The sequence below is a fragment of the Grampus griseus genome, assembly GCF_964374135.1.
Source record: "Grampus griseus genome assembly, chromosome: 12".
Lineage (NCBI taxonomy): Eukaryota > Metazoa > Chordata > Mammalia > Artiodactyla > Delphinidae > Grampus > Grampus griseus.
The window spans coordinates 40,287,942-40,311,269 of NC_139006.1; the positions used below are offsets into that span (position 1 = coordinate 40,287,942).

Genomic DNA, 23,328 nt, shown 5'->3' on the forward strand with positions numbered 1-23,328 from the left:
CCAGTGTGGGCAGAGCACGCCTTCTCGGAGGAAGTGAAGTCCAAAGTCTAAACGGGAACAGAATGATGAACTAGAATGAGCCCAGGGACTTCCCTGGTGGTCCACTGGTTAATACTCCACACTCCCAACGCAGGGGACATGGGTTCGATATCTGGTTGGGGAACTGAGATCCTGCATGATGCATGGCACGGCCAAAGGGAAAAAAGAAAAAAAAAAGAATGAGCCCAGCAAAAAGAGACAAGGCGGGAGAGGGCTGGAGGCACACACAAGGGCCCAGAGGAGCGAGGAAGCCCACCTCCTCGGGGAACCAGGGGGAGTTGAGTGGGGTGGAATATAGTGTGGAAGGGAAAAGTGGGGGAGAGGAAGGAAGCAGAGACTGAAATGATGCAGCCACGAGCCAAGGAGTGCCAGCAGCCACCAGAAGCTGGAAGAGAGACGCAAGGAGCAGATTCTCCCCTAGAGCCTCTGGAGGGAGCGCAGCTCTGCTGACACACCTTGGTACTCACTTCAGACCCCTGGCCTCCAGAACTGGGAGAGAATAAATTTCTGTTGTTTTAAGCCACCTAGGTAGGTGGTAATTTGTTACAGCAGCTACAGGAAACTAATACAAGGAATGACAAGACGGTGGCCTGAACTTGGTAGTGGCAGCAAAGATGGAGAAAAGTGGCCACATGAGGGAAATATTTAGGAGACTGAACTGCAGTAAATGATGGGATAACTGGGATCAACTTTGTACCCCAAAAAAGGTGGGGGGAGGAAGAAGATATAAAAAAAGGTAACACTCCAGTGGGTTATCAAGATACACAGAGTACCCACTGCACATTGACTATCGCTGGGCTGTTTGCTAAGAACAGCAGTCTTTCCTAATTTGATAGATAATCTTGACAAGGTAAAGGGGAGGGATTAAGGGGTGAGGGACTGTGCTATTGTCTTTGTTGCTGCTGATGATGATAATGTCTCCTGGAAAGCAGAAAAAGATCAAGAATAATGCATGGGTTTTGGCATCAGCTGGGCTTCAGGCTCCAGCTCCACCATCTGCTAGTGGAGCAGGGCATGTATCCAAACAGTTTGCTCCTCTGTAGTATGTGGATAACAATATCTACGACCTGGAGCTATAGGGAGGAATGATGGAAGTAATGCAGGAGCACTGCATGAAGGCTGTCAGTATTAAGAGGTACCAAGCCCACGCTTAGTGGCCTCGATGGAGGACCCAGAGCTGGGAAATTATTCCAGCTTCGAGGACTCTTAAGTGGGTCTTTAAGCAGATGTTGCTGCCCAACCACTGCCAGATGGATTTATTCTTTATCTTTTGGATGCGTTGGGTCTTTATTACTGCACGCAGGCTTTTCTCTAGTTGCGATGAGCAGGGGCTACTCTTCGTTGCGGTGCACGGGCTTCTCATTGTGGTGGCTTCTCTTGTTGTGGACCACAGGCTCTAGGCGCGGGCTTCAGTAGTTGTGGCACGTGGGCTCAGTAGTTGTGGCTCGCGGGCTCTAGAGCGCAGGCTCAGTAGTTGTGGCGCACGGGCTTAGTTGCTCCGCGGCATGTGGGATCTTCCCGGACCAGGGCTTGAACCCGGGTCCCCTGCATTGGCAGGTGGATTCTTAACCACTGTGCCACCAGGGAAGTCCCTGGGAGTATATATTTTTACCTTGTCTTTAAGACTTTTATAACTGTATAGCTCTGCCCTATTTTGGTATTTTGTTCTAACTCGCACTGTTTCATTTCATTCTGAGCTCTCACCTTACATTTTTCTTGCCTTTTTAACGTTCTCTACTCCTTTAAAAGTGCAGCTGAAACTTTCTTCCTTTTAAAATCATCCTTTATTTTAATTATTTTCTATGTTTTTCATCTTTTGTGTTTCTTTTTATCCCTCTTAAACTTTTATATTTTCAATTATTCTTTATGTATTTTAAGATTATTAAAGAGATTTTTTTTTAATTGGCTTTATCCATTGGGCTCATGTTTGGAAAACGTGGGCCCTGGCCTTCTAGGTCTGAGCCTAAGAAGATAGCACAGAAAATCTTAGAGAGGTTAACCCTGTGGTACATGACATGAAAACGAAAGGGCAACCTGGATCTTATTTATTTAAAATTAAGCCCTGATTTAAAATGCTTTTGCCTCCTTGACTATAAAATCAGTAAGGAAACGAGATTTAGGGTGACTCTAGACGCTAACTCTAGACTTCAAGGAGGCTTAATTTTCTCAATTTTATAAACTGTGGACAGGCTTCTCCATCTGCCTAGGAGATTCTGATCAGATTCTGGAAAAGGATCTATCTACACATACAGAACTGATTTTACTTTATTTTTTATTCTATTTTATTTTTAATTTTTTAAAAGAAAGTTGCCTTTTAATTTTTTAAATTAAAAAATTTTTTTTAATATTTATTTATTAATTATTTATTTTTGGCTGCACCGGGTCTTAGTTGCAGCATACAAGATCTTTAGTTGCAGCATGTGGGTTCCTTAGTTGTGGCATGCGAACTCTTAGTTGAGTCATGCATGCAGGATCTATTTCCCCAACCACGGATGGAACCCAGGCTCCCTGCATTGGGAGCGCGGAGTCTTAACCACTGGACCACCAGGGGAGTCCCCAGAACTGATATTAAAGTTCTCTAATAATAAATACCAACAATGTGTTCAGCACAGTGCTAATTATTTTAATTGCATTCTCTTATTTAAACCATATCTCAACAACTGTATCCACGGATGCCTGTTGCCCTGATTTACAGACAAGGAAACTGAAGCTTAGAGTGATGGGGCAGCTTGCTGGCGAGCTCACAACTAGTTCTGGGTATGACTCCATGACTCCAACCCAGTAACGGCAACGCCCACGCTCCCAGTCTCGATGTTATGGAGCCAAGTTACAGCAAGCCCCCAGTATAAACTTCCTGGACCTACAACTGTGCAATGTCCAATACCATTGTGTTCCAAATCCTGCCAGTCTGCTTCCTCCAGCAATATAACTGGTATGATCTAAAACAGATGACCTCGGAGTAAACTCTATGCCATTTTTTAAAGGGATATCTTCCATTTCCACTTAAAAATTTTTTAATCTGAATTTCTCAAGCCATTTTTTCGACTGAGGAGCTAACAGGCTTTAGAAGCAGTAATTCTACGACTGATTTTATCAGCCTCCATAGAGATCTATCAAAAACAGTATTAAGGCAGTCTACAGTTTATGATTACTGATTTTCCCTTGGCCTCTACCTCTGTGCATGAAGCCCCAGTCTGAGCTACGTTATTAGTTCAAGAGTCTCCAGTGACTGATTATTTTAGAAAACCTGCCTTTTATCTTTATGGAGTGAGGTTCAGCAGGACTTATTTTTGTGAAATCAGACAGAAATTCTGAGAAATGAGGACTTCCCTGGCACTCCAGTGGTTAAGACTCTGCGCTTCCACTGCAGGGGGCACAGGTTCGATCCCTGGTTGGGGAAATAAGATCCCACAAGCCACATGGTGCGGGCAAAAAAACAAAATAAAAAGTTCTGAGATATGATAACAATAATAGCTAAGATATATTGAATACTTACTATGTACCAGACTCTGTTGTTTTTTTTAAAATGTTACTGCTGTCACTGTACTTTTTTTTTTTTTAATAAATTTATTTATTTATTTATTTTTGGCTGTGTTGGGTCTTCGTTGCTGCACGTGGGCTTTCTCTAGTTGCGGGGAGCCGGGGCTACTCTTCATTGCAGTGCATGGGTTTCTTATTGTGGTGGCTTCTCTTGTTGTGGAGCATGGGCTCTAGGGTGCACGGGCTTCAGTTGTTGCAGCGCACGGGCTCAGTAGTTGTGGCTTGCAGGCTCTAGAGCATAGGCTCAGTAGTTATGGCACACGGGCTTAGTTGCTCTGGGGCATGTGGGATCTTCCCAGAGCAGGGCTCAAACCCATGTCTCCTGCACTGGCAGGCAGATTCTTAACCACTGTGCCACCAGGGAAGCCCCCAGACTCTGTTTTAATTGCTTTTACATATTGAATCATCATAATAAATCTATGAGGGAGATACTATTAACATTCCAGTTATATGGATGAGAAAAAAGAAAGGATGTATTTTGGTTCTCCTTTTTAACCTGCCTCTTAATAATTTGAAATCACTTTAGACGATCTAGACACTAGCTTGCTGCTAAAGAGAACAGAAAAACAAGTCTGTTCTTTCACATAGACTCTAGGAACGGGCTCAATAACAAAAGGTCCCCACCATATTTCATCAGGGAAAATGGCTCAAGATCAACTACCATGAAGCCCAAGTTATCAATTTTGACACAAAATGTAATTGACCGAATTCAACCACCCTACAGTCCAATTCATTTCATTACTTAGGGGCACAGTTTGCAACTAATTTATTCTTAAAACTTTAACATTCACTTATAATTTTACATTGCATCCATGTACCACTGGAAATTTTTCTCTGGATGTAAAGAGAAATTGGTAACTATTACTTAAGATTTTTCATTATTCCCATGCTTCCCAGAGTGGAATTTTCAAGCCTTGATTGTTATTTGTTCAGGTGTTGGAACTGACTTAAAACAGTTTTCTATGGAAAATCCTGGCCCTGCCCACAGGCATGGCCTCGGGTCATGCTGTAGGAGTGGGGATGACTCCCTTAGCCAAGTCCTGGGTCGACTTCTAAGTTTTTATAGAAAAACATCAATCCTAACTTCAATTTGGGTGATTTTTAAATATGTGGACGTGGCCTTAATCTGCAATATACAATAATTGCTCGCCAGGCCCTTGCCAAAGAATGTACCTTTGAACTGTTGGCTGCCTAGTTTTCATCAAAATCATGCATGCCAGAAATAACTGTTCCTACAGGAAGGGAGCCGGATAATTGGAGAGCAGAGATTTTAGCCCCAGAGAATCGCTCCTACTGAACTGTGCTGTCATTAGGCCTCCAAAATGCACTAAGAATCCCAGAAATCAGGTTACCGTTGTGTTTGTTATAAGGATGCGATTGAAGACCCTAAGTAGCTCAGTTTACCCTTTATGAGGACTCAGGACCTGACAGCAAGGAAGACGCATGTCTGCGGCAACAACCCGCTTTTCTCTTACAAGCACTGAGAGTCTCGTAACTTCTTTATTCGGCTGCAGAAAGATGAGAGCTTTCTCATCTTTCCAAGGCCCAACTGTATTTATTTCATAAGATGTGTGCTAAGTCTCTCTGTGGTCTCATCTAGTTCTTCTTCAATTACCCTTGACCTAGATTTCTTTTAAATTCTATTCGTAAGAAATGCTTATCTTATTTTCATCATCATTATTCTTTTAAGCCACAACACATCCTTTTGGGAAGACAGCTGAGGTGTTTGAATATGTTTATGTGTACATATAAATGAATATATTCACAAATTGATTGGCATGAGATAAATTTGAGTGTTTATTTACATTAGTCTTATCATTCTGTCATTAACTGGCCAACACCTTTTTTTTTTTTTTTGGCCACACCAAGCGGCTTTTGGGATCTTAGTTCCCCGGCCAGGGATCGAACCCGGGCCCTTGGCAATGAAAGCGTGGAGTCCTAACCACTGGACCTCCAGGGAACTCCCGGGTCAACTCCTTGAGGGCAGAGGGCCAGACTCCCTCTTTGCCAGAGTATCTCCAGCACCAGCTTGGAGGCCACCTCCCTCCTTCATCTGTTCATCACATAAAGTAGCTGACCTGTGTTTAGGGGCCTTTTTGTTTGAAAAATAGGCAGCTTAGAATGCCAGCTTGTAAGATGCATGGGAATAAGAACCTCACTTGGGGCCATAAATGCACATGCTACTACAGAGGGCAGGTTGGCCTGCTCTCAGTGAACTGCTATTTTTCTCACCCTTTTTTTACACGAGTGCGTAGGAATGAATTCAGTTAAATTAAATATGCACCTCCTACAGCACCGGAAAGGGCTCTGAGTGAGGTGAGTGAGAACATATCCCCCTCCCCCATATAATCCTCAAGAAAATCTCTGTTGTAGCCTGGGGAGGGGAGTTATAAACATATCTTTTTAATTGTGGTAAAATAGACATATAAACTTTACCATTTTAACCGTTTTTACGTGTATAGTTCAGTGGCATTAAGTACATTCACATTGTTGTGCGACCATCACCACCATCCTTTCACAGAACTCTTTTCATCTGAAATTCTGTCCCCATTAAACAATAATTCCCCATTCTCCCCAGCCCACAGCTCCTGGTAAGCACCAATACTTTCTGTCTCTATAAATTTGACTCTTCTAAGTAACTCATATTAGTAGAATCATACAGGACTTGTCCTTTTGTGACTGACTTATTTCATTTAACATAATGTCTTCAAGGTTCATCCATGTTGTAGCATGTGTCAGAATTTTCTTCCTTTTTAAGCCTGAATAATATTCCATTGTACTGATATACTATTTTGTTTATCCATTCATCTGTCAACAGACACTTGGATTGTTTCCAACTTTTGGCTACTGTGAATAATGCTGCTGTGAACACAGGTATACAAAATACCTGCTCAAGTCCCTGCTTTCAATTTTTTTGTTGGCTCATAGGGTAACTCTATTTTCAATTTTTTGAGGAATCACCATACTGTTTTTCATTGCAGCTGTACCATTTTTGCATTCCCAAAAGCAGCACACAAGAGTTCCAATTTCTCCACACCCTCACCAACACTTGTTATTTTCTGTTTTTTTGATAACAGTCATTCTAATGGGCACGAAGTGGTATCTCATGATTTTGATTTGTATTTCCCTAATGCGTAATGATGTTGAGTACCTCATCATGGGCTCAGTGGCCATTTGCATATCTTCTTTGGAGAAATGTCTATTCAAGTCCTTTGCCCAGTTTTCAATCAGGTTGTTTGGTTTTTGTTGTTGAATTTTAGGAGTTTTCTATGTGTTCTGGATATTAATCCCTTATCAGATAGATGATTTTCAAATATTTTCTCCCATTCTGTGAATTGCCATTTTACTCTGTTGACAGCGTGCTTTGATACACCGAAGTTGTTCATTTTGATGAAGTCCAATTTGCCTATTTTTTTCTTTTGTTGCACGTGTCTTGCTGTTACAGCCAATAAATCACTGCTAAGTCCAGTGTCATGAAGTTTTCCGCTTGGAGCCCAGTTTTAATAAGTCATTTTATAAGGGTTATGGAAAACATCTTTACATGGGGCAGGAACATAACTAAAATGCAGAGGAGGGGGTTATTATTTTGCCACTGCACCCACATCTTAAGTAATCCTTGCAGTCGGACTCTGATCACCTCTGATGAGAAAACCATGTGAAAGAGAACTGCCTCTAACCACAGTGACAGGGAACCTTAGGGGAAGGGTCTCCATTCTACTGAAAGATCAACATTTACATCCTTTTCCCTGTGGATCCAAGATCCCTTACGTGATACTGGAGCCAAACCAAGCGGGAGGGAACCCACAGGCTCCAGTTTGCTTAACTGAGTGATTTCACTCCACGCGAGTCTGATTATCCACGTGTGTTTCCTCACCGACACCCCCGGCCAATCTCTATTCCATTGTGTTGAGTAAAGACAGAAACCCTGACAAGCAGTTAGGGAAGGCTCAAGATCAAAGTGCTGGGTAGGAAACCAAGGCCAGTCCTGTCGAGATGCCTCAGTTTAGATTTGCAGAGTCTTCCAACTGCTGACCCTAAGCAAGAAAAGAGCATGGTTTGAGCACCCAGATCACCAGCACTGGGATGGCTTCTCCCTGAAGCTCCTGAGTGTGAGAATCTGCACATCTGTTCTAAACACTCACCAGCACAGGCTTTGAGGCAATCCTGTCCAGCTGAGAAGGGCTGCGGCAGGGAAATTACAATAAGAGTAATAACGACTGGTTGACGTTGTCCTGTCCCTCCAAAGACTGACATTCATGCCATCAGCCCTCATCACTGTGACCTTATTCAGGGCAGGAACGCTGGCGAAGCAGAGCTAAATTAGCCCCTGTAGAAGGGAGGACAGCCACATGGCTCCTCTCCCCTCCTCCCAGCTCCATCCTGATGGGCTCATCTCCTTTGCTTATTGTGATTTAGGGAGGAAAGAGGGTAAGCGTTGCAGATGAACCACCATCGTCGGACAGGCTTGAGTTTGCATCTCCGCTTTAACATTTACTAGTTGGTGACCTTGGTCAAATAATTTGCATCTCAGTTTCCTGAACTGTAAATGGGAGTAATTAAGTCCAACTTCATATGTCATGAGGGTTAACAGTACGAAGTGCCCGGCACACATATATAACACTGACTATTCACGATGCCTGTTCCCACGGTGAGTTGTGTGTCTCTCACGGATTCCCCTGGAAGTTCTTCAAGGTCAGGAAGCAGGTCTTCTTCCTCATTAAGCCCCCAGAAGTAGATTCCCCAATAAATATTTGCTGAATGGAGAGCCACAAGAATAATCTCCTTCCCTTAATTCTATCATTCGGTTGTGAGTTCCAGGTAGAAAAATCAATAAAGAACTGTCCCCACCTCGCCTTTGAAGAGTTACATCAGCTTACTCTCAGGAGTTGCACATCAGAAGGATAGCTCCAAAGTCTTGTCAGATGAAGGAGGCCTTTATGGAGCACAGCAACTTCCTAAGTGTTTTGCATAACAACACACCCACGGATTTTAACTGAGCATGTTTCCCCCAGGTCCTCGTGGATTCATGAAACTGCCAGCCTGGCACCAGTACACTGACACGGGTTTTCCATCTAACACAAGCTGTACGAGTGCCTCGTGTTTCATCCACTCTAAATTTTTAAGCAACTACGTAAAAACAAAAAACTCAGAAAACAAAGAACAGATGCTGGGTTGAGTTATTTCACTAAAAAAAACAATAATAAGTGTCTCCTTTCTGTCCTCCTCCCACTCTAACTGGATATATTTGGTTTGGGGTTGTTTCCCTTTGCTCAGAGTTTGAATCGCAGCAGCTTCCTTCTGCCAATGAGAGAAGTCTGTGCTCTAGGCCAGGGGCACTCCAATGCGGTCCCTCCAAAAGATAAGGACCTCGCACAGAATATAAGTCAGTGCACTGCTTCCTTCCTCAAAAAGTCCTGCTATGAAAAAAAAATGTCAGCTCAAACTAATCAGCGTGTTTAGTGCCAAGCGTGATGCTCATTCTGGCACAATCTCCTTACGGACAGGTAACAAAGAGCTCACAGGCTATCACCTTCTGTGGACCACACTCTGAGAAGCATTGTTCCAGGTTACAGAAATCTCCATCTGCCTGAGACGTACTAGATTGACATTTACAATGGACTTTTGAGGGTTTTTTTGCCACCTAGCCTCCTTATCCCTTCCTTGGTAAAGCACTCCAATATAAAGCATCTGCCTCACCCTTTCTCAGTCTGTGGGTCCAGCTGGGGATCCTGTATGACCAGTGCTCTGAGTCTCTCCAGTCACAGTGAATGGTTTAGAAAAGTCATGATCCAGGACTGGTCAATCAATGTAAGTCCATCCAGCTTTTAGACCTGGGATGGGCAGTGGTCCTGACTGATGCAATCAGAGTGAATTGCGAGACTCATACAAAGCTACAAGGAAGACAGTCTTTCCATTAGACTTAAAATTGTGAGGATGTCAGCCTGAAGTCAACAACATCCATGAGGCGAGAGCCTGGCTGTGAAATGAAGCAAAGACAGAGAGCAGAACTGAAAGAGAGACAGAAGCTGGATTCTGAGTAGGTCATTGGAACCTCTGGGTCAAGCCATGCCTGAAGCAGTTTCTACACTATGACTTTTCATTAATGTGAACCAGGAGATTTCCCTTTACTTAGACCAGTTGGTGAGCTTTCTAACACTTGCAACCAAGAGTCTCAAGTTTATGCATGTCTACTATACCCTGGGCTCATTCTAAAATCCATATACCTTGATCCTAAAGAGACAAATCTGAAAAGGCAAAAGGTGGGGAGTCAGAAGAGCTGCCACTACCTGGGACTAGAGTCAGCTTACCGAGACTTCCCACACCTACGTGTTTTCCTCTGCCAGGTTATTAACCTCTGCCTCACATATCAGGTGACTGTGAGACTCACATGAAAAGATACAAAGGAAATCACTCTGGAGAACACATGAAAAAGCACTAAACAGGGCTTCCCTGGTGGCTCAGTGGTTGAGAGTCCACCTGCTGATGCAGGGGACACGGGTTCGTGCCCCGGTCCGGGAAGATCCCACATGCTGCGGAGCGGCTGGGCCCGTGAGCCATGGCCGCTAAGCCTGCGCATCCGGAGCCTGTGCTTCGCAACGGGAGAGGCCCGCGTACCGCAAAAAACAAAAAAACAAACAAACAAACAAAAGCACTATACAAACAAAAAGTTATTATCATTATTAGCACAACACCTTAGTTATTCAAACTTCAAAACTCTGGCATCCATAACTATCCAGAGCCTACAAAAAATTTCAAAAACTTTTGTACAACGAAAGATTGTTTTTTGTTTTCCAGTCAAATCCTATACTCTGCTATAGAAGAGGAAGCTCCCCCTGCAGGCCAGAGGCCGTAAAGAGAGGTCATGGACTTGGAGGAGCCTGACAGCATCAGGAGCGGCAGCTGAGAGCCAGCCTGGCCCCCTGTTCTGGGCTCAGCACCAACGTGTTCTGTGTCTCACTTCTTAGGTCACCCAGGCTATTTTCTCCCCCATCACACACATCATCCCATCTACTCAAGCTTATGAATCATGAAAGGAAAATGATGATTTAATTTAGAAATTATCGATTTAATTTAGAAATTATCGCAGTTAATTCTCAGCCACTACTTTGCAGCTTTGGAGTTGTCCTAACAATACTATTATTATCCAGAGAGGCACATTTTGTTTTTACTGTTTTCATATCTGAGGCCTAAGGGGCCAACATAACAACAAACTTTACATTAAAAGACTGAATCGTTTGAAAATTTCTCATGTTTTCAAACATTAGAATACAATCATTTTCTGATAGATTAAAAACAGCAATTAGAGTACAAAACCATTCCTGAAGACCTAAATAGACGTTTCTCCAAAAAAGACACACAGATGGCCAACAAACACATGAAAAGATGCTCAACATCACTAATCATTAGAGAAATGCAAATCAAAACTACAATGAGGTATCACCTCATACCAGTCGGAATGGCCATCATCAAAAAATCTACAAACCATAAATGCTGGAGAGGGTGTGGAGAAAAGGGAACCCTCTTGCACTACTGATGGGAATGTAAATTGATACAGCCACTATGGAGAACAGTATGGAGGTTCCTTAAAAAACTAAAAATAGAACTACCATATGACCCAGCAATCCCACTACTGGGCATATACCCTGAGAAAACCATAATTCAAAAAGATACATGCACCCCAATGTTCATTGCAGCTCTATTTACAATAGCCAGGACATGGAAACAACCCAAATGTCCATCGACAGACAAATGGATAAAGAAGATGTGGTACATATATACAATGGAATATTACTCAGCCATAAAAAGGAACGAAATTGGGTCATTTGCAGAGACTTGGCTGGACCTAGAGTCTGTCATACGGATTGAAGTAAATCAGAAAGGGAAAAACAAACATCGTGTATTAACGCGTATATGTGGAATCTAGAAAAATGGTACAGATGAACCTATCTGCAGGGCAGGAATAGAGATGCAGATGTAGAGAATGGACATGTGGACTCGGTGGGGGAGGGGGAAGTGGGATGAATAGGGAGATTGGGATTGACATATAAACACTACCGTGTGTAAAATAGCTAGCTAGTGGGAATCTGCTGTAGAGCACAGGGAGATCAGTTTGGTGCTCTGTGGTGACCTAGGTGGGTGAGATGGGGGGTGGGGTGAGAGGGAGGTCTAAGAGGGAGAGGATATATGTATACATATAGCTGATTCACTTCGTTGTACAGCAGAAAGTAATACAACATTGTAAAGCAACTATACCCCAATTAAAAAAACAAAACAAAACCTTAACTATATGAAAACAAAAAGTTCCTGAGTTTTAAGCCACGTTCTGAGACTCTGGTCAATGCTGATATTTATGGATTCTCCTTTGGTGGCAAAATAACTAAATTTTTGGAGTTCCATATCATATATAACATAGCTGGAAGAAGTCTGTTCCTCACAGTACCCTCCTTTGAGGAGCTCAGTCCTGGGGTCTGGGTGGGAGGACAGAATGAACACTTGTGTCACTAGTGTCCCTGTGTACGGGGCATCAATTCCGTGCCAAGCATGCGAACCCACGACTAAGCCCAGCCCGCCCAGGCCGTGTTATTGATGGGCAGGGTCACGGTCCCCGGAAGCAAGGAGCAGACCGAGCCCACCCTCCCTGCTCCCAAGGACGGGGTGTATCCACGCAGAGCAGGCTCCACAGATATCACTACTCCGGCTTCCTGCGTCTCCATCTGCAGCTCTCCATCTTGTAAAACAAGTCAGTCCTTCCCTGTTATCTGGTTACCTTCAATTCAGGGAGTGGGGCCACTCCACATTGGCCTCAGCCCCAAGACTTGTTCTTCAATCTACTGTGCCATCATTAAAGCTGTTGCTTTGCCCCCGATTGATCCAAGGCGCAACAAGTTAAAGGCAAAGGGGAAGAAGGGAAAGGGACTGTCCCCCCCAAAGCCTCTAACACTTACCAGTCTGGACAGTGCTCTGGAACCAGCATAGATGATACCCACAAACAGCACTGAAGCAGGAAGCCATGTCAAAACATCAGATCTGTAAAAGGGAAAGAGGCCATAGATTTCTGTCACTTTATGTCCAAAAGACCTCGCTGGAAGGTCTGACACTCCCATACACCAAATACAGCACTCATGGTTGTCTAAACATCCCCAGGTGACTTGTGAAGCATGATTTGCTCTGTATCATCGAGAGGGACGGAAGCTGACCAAGCCATCCTGCCTACAGTCCATCACTCAGCCAACGATGTGGCGTTACTGATCCCACAGTCGGGCACAGACGAGCTGGAGATGGAAAAGGTTTCCTGTAGGTTGGGAGAAAGAACAGATCTGATTTTTTTTAAAAGGAGCAGTGAATGTTATTCTTTGGAATTTAAGTAGCCAGAGGCTTTGAATACATGCCAAATTATTTTAAAAAATTTTTAAAGGCTATTTACCTAGGCAAGGTACCAAACAGCTCCAGGGAACCACAACAAAAGGAACCACAGTGTGAAAGGATGGAATTGAAAAGAGCGCCTGAACTTGAGCTGGGTGGCCAATTGCTGAGCCTCAAGCGTTTACCTGGGATGCCAGTTCAGGGAATCGCCAAGGACTTCTCAAGGGCACATTTCTCTGATTCCGTTGTGGCCACACCAAGAACTGCTTTTTCTTTTTCTTCTGTTTTTTTCTTTTTTTTGGCCACACTGCGTGGCTTGCAGGATCTTAGTTCCCTGACCAGGGGGACCAAACTCGGGCCCCTGGCAGTGAAAGCATGGAGTCCTAACCACTGGACAGCCAGTCCCAAGAACCGCTTTTTCAACACAGTTTAGAATCTTGCTCTCCTCAGAATACCATTCCTGTAGTTTCAGTTCTACACTGAAAACCTGGGGGAAAAAACTTCATTTTCTTTTTTGCACGAATCAGAAGAACAGCTACTGTGCAGTTTCCTTGTTGACAGCAGATGAACTGGACCGGTAGTGTTAACTCAGATTTAAGAAATTATCTGAATCTTGGTTTGAGTAAACTTGTGATCTGCATGCAATATTAACTAGATCGGAGAGCTTTTATATTTTCATACGTACATATAGGCTCTCCCCACCCTCATCATCAACATCCATTAGTTATTGAACTTTGTGAACTGGCATTGAAACATTACAACAATGTTTTGTTGCACCAATTTTATAAACTTTTACAGTGCAATACATGTTATTTCTCAGAGACAAACCAAAGTTTAATTTCTCAAGGTTCATGCTGTTTGCTTTAGCAGCATTTGATGGTGGATCTTTTATACACATTTGTAATAGATGAAAAATAAACCAGATTGCAAATACTTTTTCTTTCTTTTTTAAAGCAAACCATGTACCAAGTTTTTTGGTCCAAATTGTGTAGGATAAGTTAAATTGCATTCTAATAACCAATATGAGTGTATTTCTGTAAGTATAGTTATGTTGAAATAAAGTTTTACAAAGCAAAATCCCAGTCTTTCCATAGAGTACACATCACTGAGGGTGCAATTTGCTTCCCTCATCAGTTACAAATGCATTTGGTTCACTAATTCAAGTTCCCAGAGTTATTCTAAAATAAATATAAATTAATGGAGACATTCCAGCAGGATACAACATAATAATCCCAAGTAACTCAATGAACTGCTGTCCTGGGATGGAGCCTGTTCAAGAAGTGTTCTTTGTTAATTTTATTAACATGGGCAGGCACTCTATCATCAGACCTGCTTTTGTACAACTTCCCAGGGAACAGGGCATGAAAACGTTTCTAGTCTCAGATAAGGTCTTCGAACCCTACTTCCTGTATATAGTCATTCAGCCAAACTCACAGCAACTTGCAAGGTGCTCAGAGCGCCAGAGTTAATATTAACAGCAGCATCAGGGACTTCCCTGGTGGCACAGTGGTTAAGAATCCACCTGCCAATGCAGGGGACATGAGTTCAAGCCCTGGTCCGGGAAGATCCCACATGCCACGGAGCAACTAAACCTGTGCACCACAACTACTGAGCCTGCGCGCTAGAGCCCACGAGCCACAACTACTGAAGCCCACGTGCCACAACTACTGAAGCCCGCACACCTAGAGCCGGTGCTCCACAACAAGAGAAGCCACCACAATGAGAAGCCCATGCATCACAACGAGAAGCCCTCGCACCACAACGAAGAGTAGTCCCCGCTCTCCGCAACTAGAGAAAGCCCGCTCGCAGCAACAAAGACCCAAAGCAGCCAAAAACAAATTTAAAAAACAAACAAACCACAAAAAAAAAACAGCAGCATCACCAATGACATTTTTTGAGCCCTTGCTGCAAACCAGGCACTGTGCTAAATGTTTTCTACACTGTAATCTTTTTAAAATCTGTGGGAGTTCCCCGGTTGCCTAGTGGTTAGGATTCCAGGCTTTCACTGCTGTGGCCTGGGTTCAATCCCTGGTGGGGGAACTGAGATCCTGCAAGCTGTGCAGCGTGGCCAAAAAATATTTATCTAAAAATAGATAAATAAAAAAAAATAATAAAATCTGCACAACAATCTCACGAGGAAAGTATCATTATTATTATCATTATTACCCCCACTGTGCAGATGAGGAAACCGAGGCACAAAGAGTTTAAGTAATTTGTCTATGGTCAGAAAAGCTGGTAATGGCAAAGCCACAATTTGAATTCAGGCCTGTCTGACTTAAAACCTTGCTTTTAACCGCCTCTCATACTTTACCCTCAAGGATCTCATAATAATCTAATGTGAGACAATGATATATAAATAAATAAGTTGCAAACACAACATGATTTTGCCCTGGTAGCAGCTCAAGCAGCTGGTTATCTGAGAAATATTCTGCTATTACTAGTCCTGCTGCCATCACAGACATCTGTACTTCCAACCAAAAGGTGAACAAAGAATGGAAATGCCAGCCTCCATCCTAAAGGGCCAAGCTAATACCGACCAATTGCTACTCTTCTAGGAAAAGGCTTTCCCATTAGACATTAAGGGCCAAGTCCCATGACATGCTGTGCCCTAGAAGGAAGCCCAGAGCATGTACTGTGGGGAGCATGATGACGAAGGAAGGAAGGCGTGTGCGGGGCGAATAGCGGCTGGCCCAGCTGTGGCAAGCCCGACACTTCAGAATGGAAGGCCAGTGAGGCCCCAGACATGCGTGCCCCACCCACTCCTAAACAAAGAAAACTCCCGCCTACTCTCATACATACTTCAGGAGACGTCAGGGTATCTGGACGTGAGGGAAATAAAACAGCGCTAGGGAACCTCTTGTATTTTAACCCCTCCGCCCTAAAATACAAAGAAATAACTTCAAAACGAAAGTTTAGGCAAAATTAGAAGATATGTATAAATATAAATTTTCTGGGGAAAAATTTCTGAAAAGGAATTGGGACCTTTGAAAACTTAAGATGTACTGCAAAGTTTTGTAACATAAAAAATGCAGGAAAAATTTCCTAATTGTAACAAATTCTTTACAGCCAAAGACTTTTTATCCCAGTGAAACCATTTTGGACTTCTGAATTCCAGAACTGTAAGATAACAAATCTGTGTTATTTTAAGCCAAAAAAAAAAAAAAATTTCCATCTCTGTAAGTACTGTAAGTACAGAGCATAGCACAAGGTCTGACTAAATTTTCCTCTATATCTTACTACTAGAGTAGAATTTTTCTCTCAATAAAGCATAAGTTTCTTTTTGTTGTTAAAAAAAAAAGAAAGGAAGAACTTCAACCAGAAAAAATATACACAGGCTGCTCCAGGAATTAGAATTTGGACCTCTGGCTTCCAGAGGTTTCCACGACTGTAAGTGTGATCTTACAACATGGAGGGGTCAGACCTTTCAACAGCTACCGGGGCAGATAAAATTCATGATGACTGAATTTTCCATACTCTTCCAGGCAGTGTGGAAACAAGGTGAGTACCAGCTACAAAGGCGGTGCTTCTTTGTGTTTTTGCCATCTCTTGAAGCATTTCTTTAAAATCCTTTCTTCAGAAAGAAAGGCAACTAACTTTTACATCCTAGGTAGGTCTGCTAAAACTGAGGATTCTTTCCTCAGGAGATACAGCAATAAGTGATGGAAACTGTACCTGGTTCTGGGCACTGGAGAGTATAATCTTATTCACATGGTTGCTCAAATCTTTGGAAATTATAATTAGCTCTCTTCACTCCCAAGGAATGTTCCAGCAGTTAGCTGAAAACTTTAACCAACAGCTCTAAGGGATGGACACACTTCACACATGTCCCTGGGCTGTGCCCTTTCTTCTAGGTCAGGGCATCTAGGGCTGGGATCATCTAGGGGTCATCTAGGTTATCTAGAGGTGGGAGTAGGAAGGATGCACAAGTGTAGAGCAGGAGGCTCTGTGTAGTAGAAAGAATGTGGTCAGGCAAACCTTCCTATTTAGAAGATTTGTATCCAACTCTAAAGCTAGTTGATTTATATCCCAACTCTAAAGCTAGTTTGCAGTGAGAGCTCCGTTTTACATTTATAAAATGGCGATAATAATGCTCAGAAGGCTATTGAGACAATTAGCTAAAAGAATGAATACGCAGCATTGAGGTAGCACGTGGCACATTGAAAACAACACTCAATAAATGTTCTCCTTCTGGCTTTTCCACACATAACTCCAAGTTCAGATGCCACTAGGAAAGACTGACAGATCCACCTAAGATGGCCATAAGATGGCCAAAACACCATAAAGAAAATGAAAAGATGATTAGCAAACCAGGAAAAACACTGGCAACATATAAAACAGGTTGGAGTTTAATATCCTTGATGTATAATGAGTGTTTACAAATCAATAAGAAAAAAAACAACTCCCCAAAAGAAAAACATTCAAAGGACAGAAATAGGTAATTTTCTCTCTCCTTTTCCTGTCTGTCTGTGTATGTGTACGTGTGCGTCTCTCTCTCATACACATACACACACACACAAGAAACACAAATGGCCAATAAACATGTGAAAAGTTATTCAACCGCCCTAATACTAAAAAGAACTTTAAAATAAAACAATGATATATCAAGTTTTGCCCAAGAAACTAGCAATTTTTAAAAGATGGTATCTTATACAGGGGGTCATAAAATTAATGCCTTCATATACTGCTGTGGGATATAAATTGGTATCTTTCGGAGGCTACATATGTACTACTTGACTATACTTTATTATTTATTATTATCGTTGTTGAGGTATTTAAAGATATCTACAGTGATGTTTCCATTTACAAGTGGAATAAAACTGCTTTTGACCTCATTGTTGATCATCAAACATTCTTCAGCCTGGAGCCCTCCCCCTCCGGATACCTGCATGGTTCACTCCTTCACGTATTCAAATCTCTGCTCAAAAGTCATCTTTTTTTTTTTTTACATCTTTATTGGAGTATAATTGCTTTACAATGGTGTGTTAGTTCCTGCTTTATAACAAAGTGAATCAGTTATACTTATACATAGGTTCCCATATCTCCTCCCTCTTGCGGCTCCCTCCCACCCTCCCTATCCCACCCCTCCAGGCAGTCACAAAGCACCAAGCTGATCTCCCTGTGCTATGCGGCTGCTTCCCACTAGCTATCTACCTTACGTTTGGTAGTGTATATATGTCCATGCCTCTCTCTCGCTTTGTCACAGCTTCTTATCCATGAGTCCTTCTTATCCACCCTATATAAAATAACAACCCCCCCCATCCACTGGCCCATACTCAGGCACACACACATACACATTATCCACTTACCCAGCTCTATTTTTCTCTACACCTATTACATCATCCACTTTCATTTTTAGTTGTTTCTTGTCTGTCTGCATCAATTAGAATGTAGCTCTATGAGGGCAAGGATTTTTGTCTGTTTTGTTCATTATGCACCCCTTACACCTAACACAATACCTGGCATAGACAGTAGGCACTCAAATACTTGCTGAATGAATCACCATGTATTATTTTTGTAACTTAAAAAAAAGAGTTTTCCCTTCTCTTGCTAGTTTGGTACAAAGCAGCAAGATACAACAGGAAACTGCAGTCATGACTCTAATTCACATTTCTTCCTCTGCTTTTCTCAAGTGCTTCAGAGACTTTGCCCTGAACAGAATTGCTGGCGCTTACAGCTACTCAGTTGTCAAAGGTAGGGATGCAAGCAAAAGGTTCCACATCCTGCCGTCTGCCTGTTTGAAATGGCCCCAATGCGAGAATCCTAAGAATTTCAAATTCAATAAACATTTGTAACGATCATGTTGTAGCCTATAACTGTGACAACAAAAAACCAACTGCATTAAAAAACAAACATGTTTTTCTTCAACAGACGTGAATTTAGAAACTTGAAATGGAGGCAGTTATTTTGTTTCCTATAATAATTTATCTCTTTTTCTTATTAAAAAGTGGTACCTTCCATGTTAGAAAATTTTGAAAACACAGATTATCAAGAAAAACATTATAATTACAGTCCTACTACCCAAAGATAACCACTGTTAATACCTTGTTACATCTCCTTCCAAACAGCATCCATATGCACGTATATGAACATTTCAACAAAAATGGGATCCAATTGCACAGGTTGTTTTATAACCTGCTTAACATCTTTCCATGTCAAAAAAGTCATCCCCAATTTATTAATACTTGAATACCAGGCTACTGCTTGACATTTAAGCTTATCCTAGGTTTTTACTATTCTAACACAGTAATGATTATCCTTGAATATATTCTCTGCTCATATTTATGATGTTTTCACAATATTCAGAACACATTTCCTGAAGTGGAATTGCTGTTCAAAGATACACACGTTAAAGTTTGTAACTGGTTACAAAATTGCCTTCCAGAGACGTTATACTGACTCATTCTCTTCTATGATCTGCATGTTTATGTACTCCCAAGATTCATATGTTGAAACCCTAACCCCTAGTATGACAGTATTTGGAGGTGGGGCCCTTGGGAGGTAATCAGGTCATGAGGATGGAGCCCTCATGATGGGATTAGTGCCCTTGTAAGAAGAGACACAAGAGAGCATGCCTCCTTTCTCCATCTCTCTCTCTCTCTCTCCCCCTCTCTCTCTCCCACACACACACACTACCACCATGTAAAGATACAGGAACAAAGCAGACATCTGTAAACCCACAAGAAACCCTCAACAGAAACCAACCACACTGGCACCCTGATCTTGGACTTCCCAGCCTCCAGAACTGTGAGAAATAAATGTCTGCTGTTTAAGCTACCCAGTCCGTGGTCTTTTGTGACAGCAGCCTGAGCTGACTGAGACGCTCTTTGGCAGCTCTAACACTGCATGATTCTGAGACACCCAACAGCCTGCGCATTAGGAACAAACGAGGCACATCTATTAAGGCACCTCCTCTCCACCTTTAATTCATAAGGTGGCACCATCTGGGCCTTCTGTGCTGGTTTATTCTTACATTGTTCTATGTGCCATCAAAGGAGGCAAGATGGGATTAAATCCTGAGGAGGTCCTGACAGAATCTCGAGTCTCCATGGTGTGAGGGCTGAGCCAGGGGTAGGGGTGTGTGTGTGTGTGTGTGTGTGTGTGTGTGTGTGTGTATAGGAGGGATCTTACAGGAACTCCTTGGGGGAAAGACTGCAGGCTGTACTCTATTGAAGGACTATTTGCGACAGGGTCTGCTTTGAAAATAGTGGTGATACGCAATTATTCCTACGTGAGTTATAAGCACATATGCTGCATCTTGTTTGCATCGTGTACTTTTTCTTTTCTGCTTGTGCACGCTCTACTGTCCCTAAGAACCCTGATGAATAAAGCATTTTACAAGAAGCTAACAATAGTCTGTTGGCATGAATCATAAAACTGTTGTTATTGAGATGAAGGCTAATTAAATTAAATCATTTGTTTTTCAAATAGAGCATGCATTATTGAGGGAACATCTGCTCCCTGAAAACACTTAGTTTATCTGTTCATGGGAGCCTGGAGCGATCCTTGAGTCTTAAAAGTTCTCTGCATTATACTGACACCTAGTGACCTCAAAGCAGTTTCCAAACATGAAAATAACACCTGACCAAGATACCAGAGTTGATGTGTTGACTATTGATTGACACTGCCTAAAACAGTAACACACCTTATAACTGTAAAATCAGTATTTGCTTTACAATTCAAAAGGACTTCTGCATACATTAACTTCCTACTTATAGAAGACAACTAATTTCATCTTTTTGGTCCATTCCTGGTAAATATGGTCCTCAAAGTGTCTTACTCCCTTTTCTCGCTGCTTCCTCCTATTCTCAGACCTTTCTCCTTCATTCCTTACTCTCTCCCTGACGCACAGAGGGCCACACTCCCTTGTCCAGCCCTAATATTACTTGGACCCAAGAACCCTGTGATGACACTGTTTCTCAAAGAGGATAGCTTAGAGCCGGGAGGCAGCAAACAAGGGCCCGCGGGCCAAATCCCGCCTGCTGCCTGTTGCTGAAAATAGCATTTTATTGGCACAAAGACACACCCATCCGTTTACGTTGTCGTGGCTGCTTTCCCGCTACAACAGCAGATTTGAGTAGTTGTGACAGAGACTGCATGGCCCACAAAGCCTAAAACATTTACTTTCTGGCTCTTGTTTGCTGACCCCTGATTTAGAATAAGGCAGCTTGGGTCCCAACGTCTGGAACTTTCGAGTGGTGGTACCCTTGGGCGCCTCACCCCTCCCCTGGGAGGACCAAGGCTGGATGTGCAGTTAAGTGAGCCTTAGGAGACAGATGGCAGGCATGGCACAGAACAGAGAAGTCAGTACTAAGAAATATAGTCCAAAAAAGAAAAAGAAATATAGGCCACCCAGGTCCCCGAATAATAAGTGAGGCAGGATAGAAGAGGCACATATCTCATCTCTAATAGATGTGAGGAAGAAAGAAAACCCAGTACAAGCACCTTGCCCGTGCACAGTCCATGAGGGACTGCAAATCCAAGCTAATGTGCAAGACGTAACTCCTTTGATCTCAGTCTGGGGAGGTTTACATTTCACACCATGGACTTAAGAGGCCAGAAGGGGTTATATGGACTCAGAGTGGCTTCCACACGTGGTGTATCTATGACAAATCGTGAGTTCAGCCGATTCCTATGCACTGAGTGGCGTGGGCATGACCTGCAGGTGTCAAAGGTCAAAATATCCCACCCCGAGAAAGACAAACACTGCATGGCATCACTTATTACATGGAATCTTTTTTTAAAAAGTCAAACTTAGAGAAATAGAGAGTAGAAAAGTGATTGTCAGGGACTGGGGGGTGAGGGGAACAGGGAGAGTTTGGTAAAAGTGCACAAACTTGCGGCTGCAAGATGAATAATGTATATTGATTACTCATGAATGATGAATAACATATCCTATGAGGATCTAATGTATAACACGTTGACTACAGTTGATCACATTGTACTGTATAACTGAAATTTGCTAAGAGACTAGAACTTAAATGTTCTCACCAAAAAAAAGAAAAGAAAAAAAAAAAGGGCTTCCCTGGTGGTGCAGTGGTTGAGAGTCCGCCTGCCGATGCAGGGGACACGGGTTTGTGCCCCGGTCCGGGAAGATCCCACATGCCGCGGAGCTGCTGGGCCCATGAGTCATGGCTGCTAAGCCTGCGCATCTGGAGCCTGTGCTCCGCAATGGGAGAGACCACAACAGTGACAGGCCCACGTACCGCAAAAAAAAAAAAAAAGATAAATATGTGAGGTGCTGGATGTGTTCATTAACTAGATGGTGAGAATCTTTCACAATGTATACGTATAGTCAATCACCACATTGTACACTTTAAACATCTTAAAATTTTATTTGCAAATGACACTTCAATAAAGCTGATACTTCAGAAACTCCTGTCCTTTTGCCATCGCTGGCCTCCTGGACTCCCTCCAGGTACCAGCCCAATCACCACACCAACACCAATCAGCTTTTATTTGATATTTTATCCTTTTCGTGGCTCTAAACTTGTTTCCTGAGGAAGTTTTGAAAGTTCACTGTATTATCCCCAAAAAGGAATTTCAACATATGTATATATGTAAAGCATTCCTCTGGAGAGAAAACAACTGGGAAGAATATCAAAAATACATGAATTTAAGTGCTAACTTTCCTCTGTGAGCAGAGATGACTTTTTAGAAAGGTATAAGAGTCACTCAAAATGAAATATCAATACATTACAACATGATTTGGGAAATTCCAACCACCAGTAGCTTTCATAAAGGTGGGCTAGCTCACTTAAAAAACAATAAATAATCAATAATTAAAAAGAAGTACAATCTCGACCTGATTGTCTCACTATTCATTTCTTTAGGGAGAAGGCTGAGTTAATTTGGAGGTTTTAACAAAGATATTCGTTATGCTTCCCCAGCAAAGACTCTTAATGTAAAATTATGGTGTGAGGGCGTCTTCATCTATTAGAAATCTCTGGTCACAAAGGTATTATGGCATAGGTTTTTTTTTTTGTTTTTTTTTTGTTTTTTTGTGGTACGCGGGCCTTTCACTGTTGTGGCCTCTCCCGTTGCGGAGCACAGGCTCCGGACGCGCAGGCTCAGCGGCCATGGCTCACGGGCCCAGCCGCTCCGCGGCATGTGGGATCTTCCCGGACCGGGGCACGAACCCGTGTCCCCTGCATCGGCAGGCGGACTCTCAACCACTGCGCCACCAGGGAAGCCCAGCATAGGTTTTTTTAACTTAGAATTTCTCATACTTGAAAACCTTGAGAATCAAAATTTTACTCTCATATGCAGAGTGGACAAAAAGTGGCATGTAGGTTAAAGATTACTTTCAAAATGTTTTTATTTAAACATGCAGCCTGGTAATATAGGAGCCAGGAAATGGCATCTAAAATCTCCAATGAAATCATGCCC

The 23,328-nt window shown here is 42.6% G+C and overlaps 1 protein-coding gene across 2 annotated transcripts in view; it reads right to left on the reverse strand.

Moving 5' to 3' along the window:
* The window catches only part of TMEM241 (transmembrane protein 241), a 104,517-nt gene that overhangs the window by 68,356 nt on the left and 12,833 nt on the right, over positions 1–23,328 (reverse strand). For both annotated transcript variants that reach the window (XM_082667982.1, XM_082667983.1), the window contains exon 4: positions 12,525–12,606. In XM_082667982.1, the coding sequence (XP_082524108.1) occupies positions 12,525–12,606 (82 nt within the window). The remainder of the gene's footprint in view (positions 1–12,524; positions 12,607–23,328) is intronic.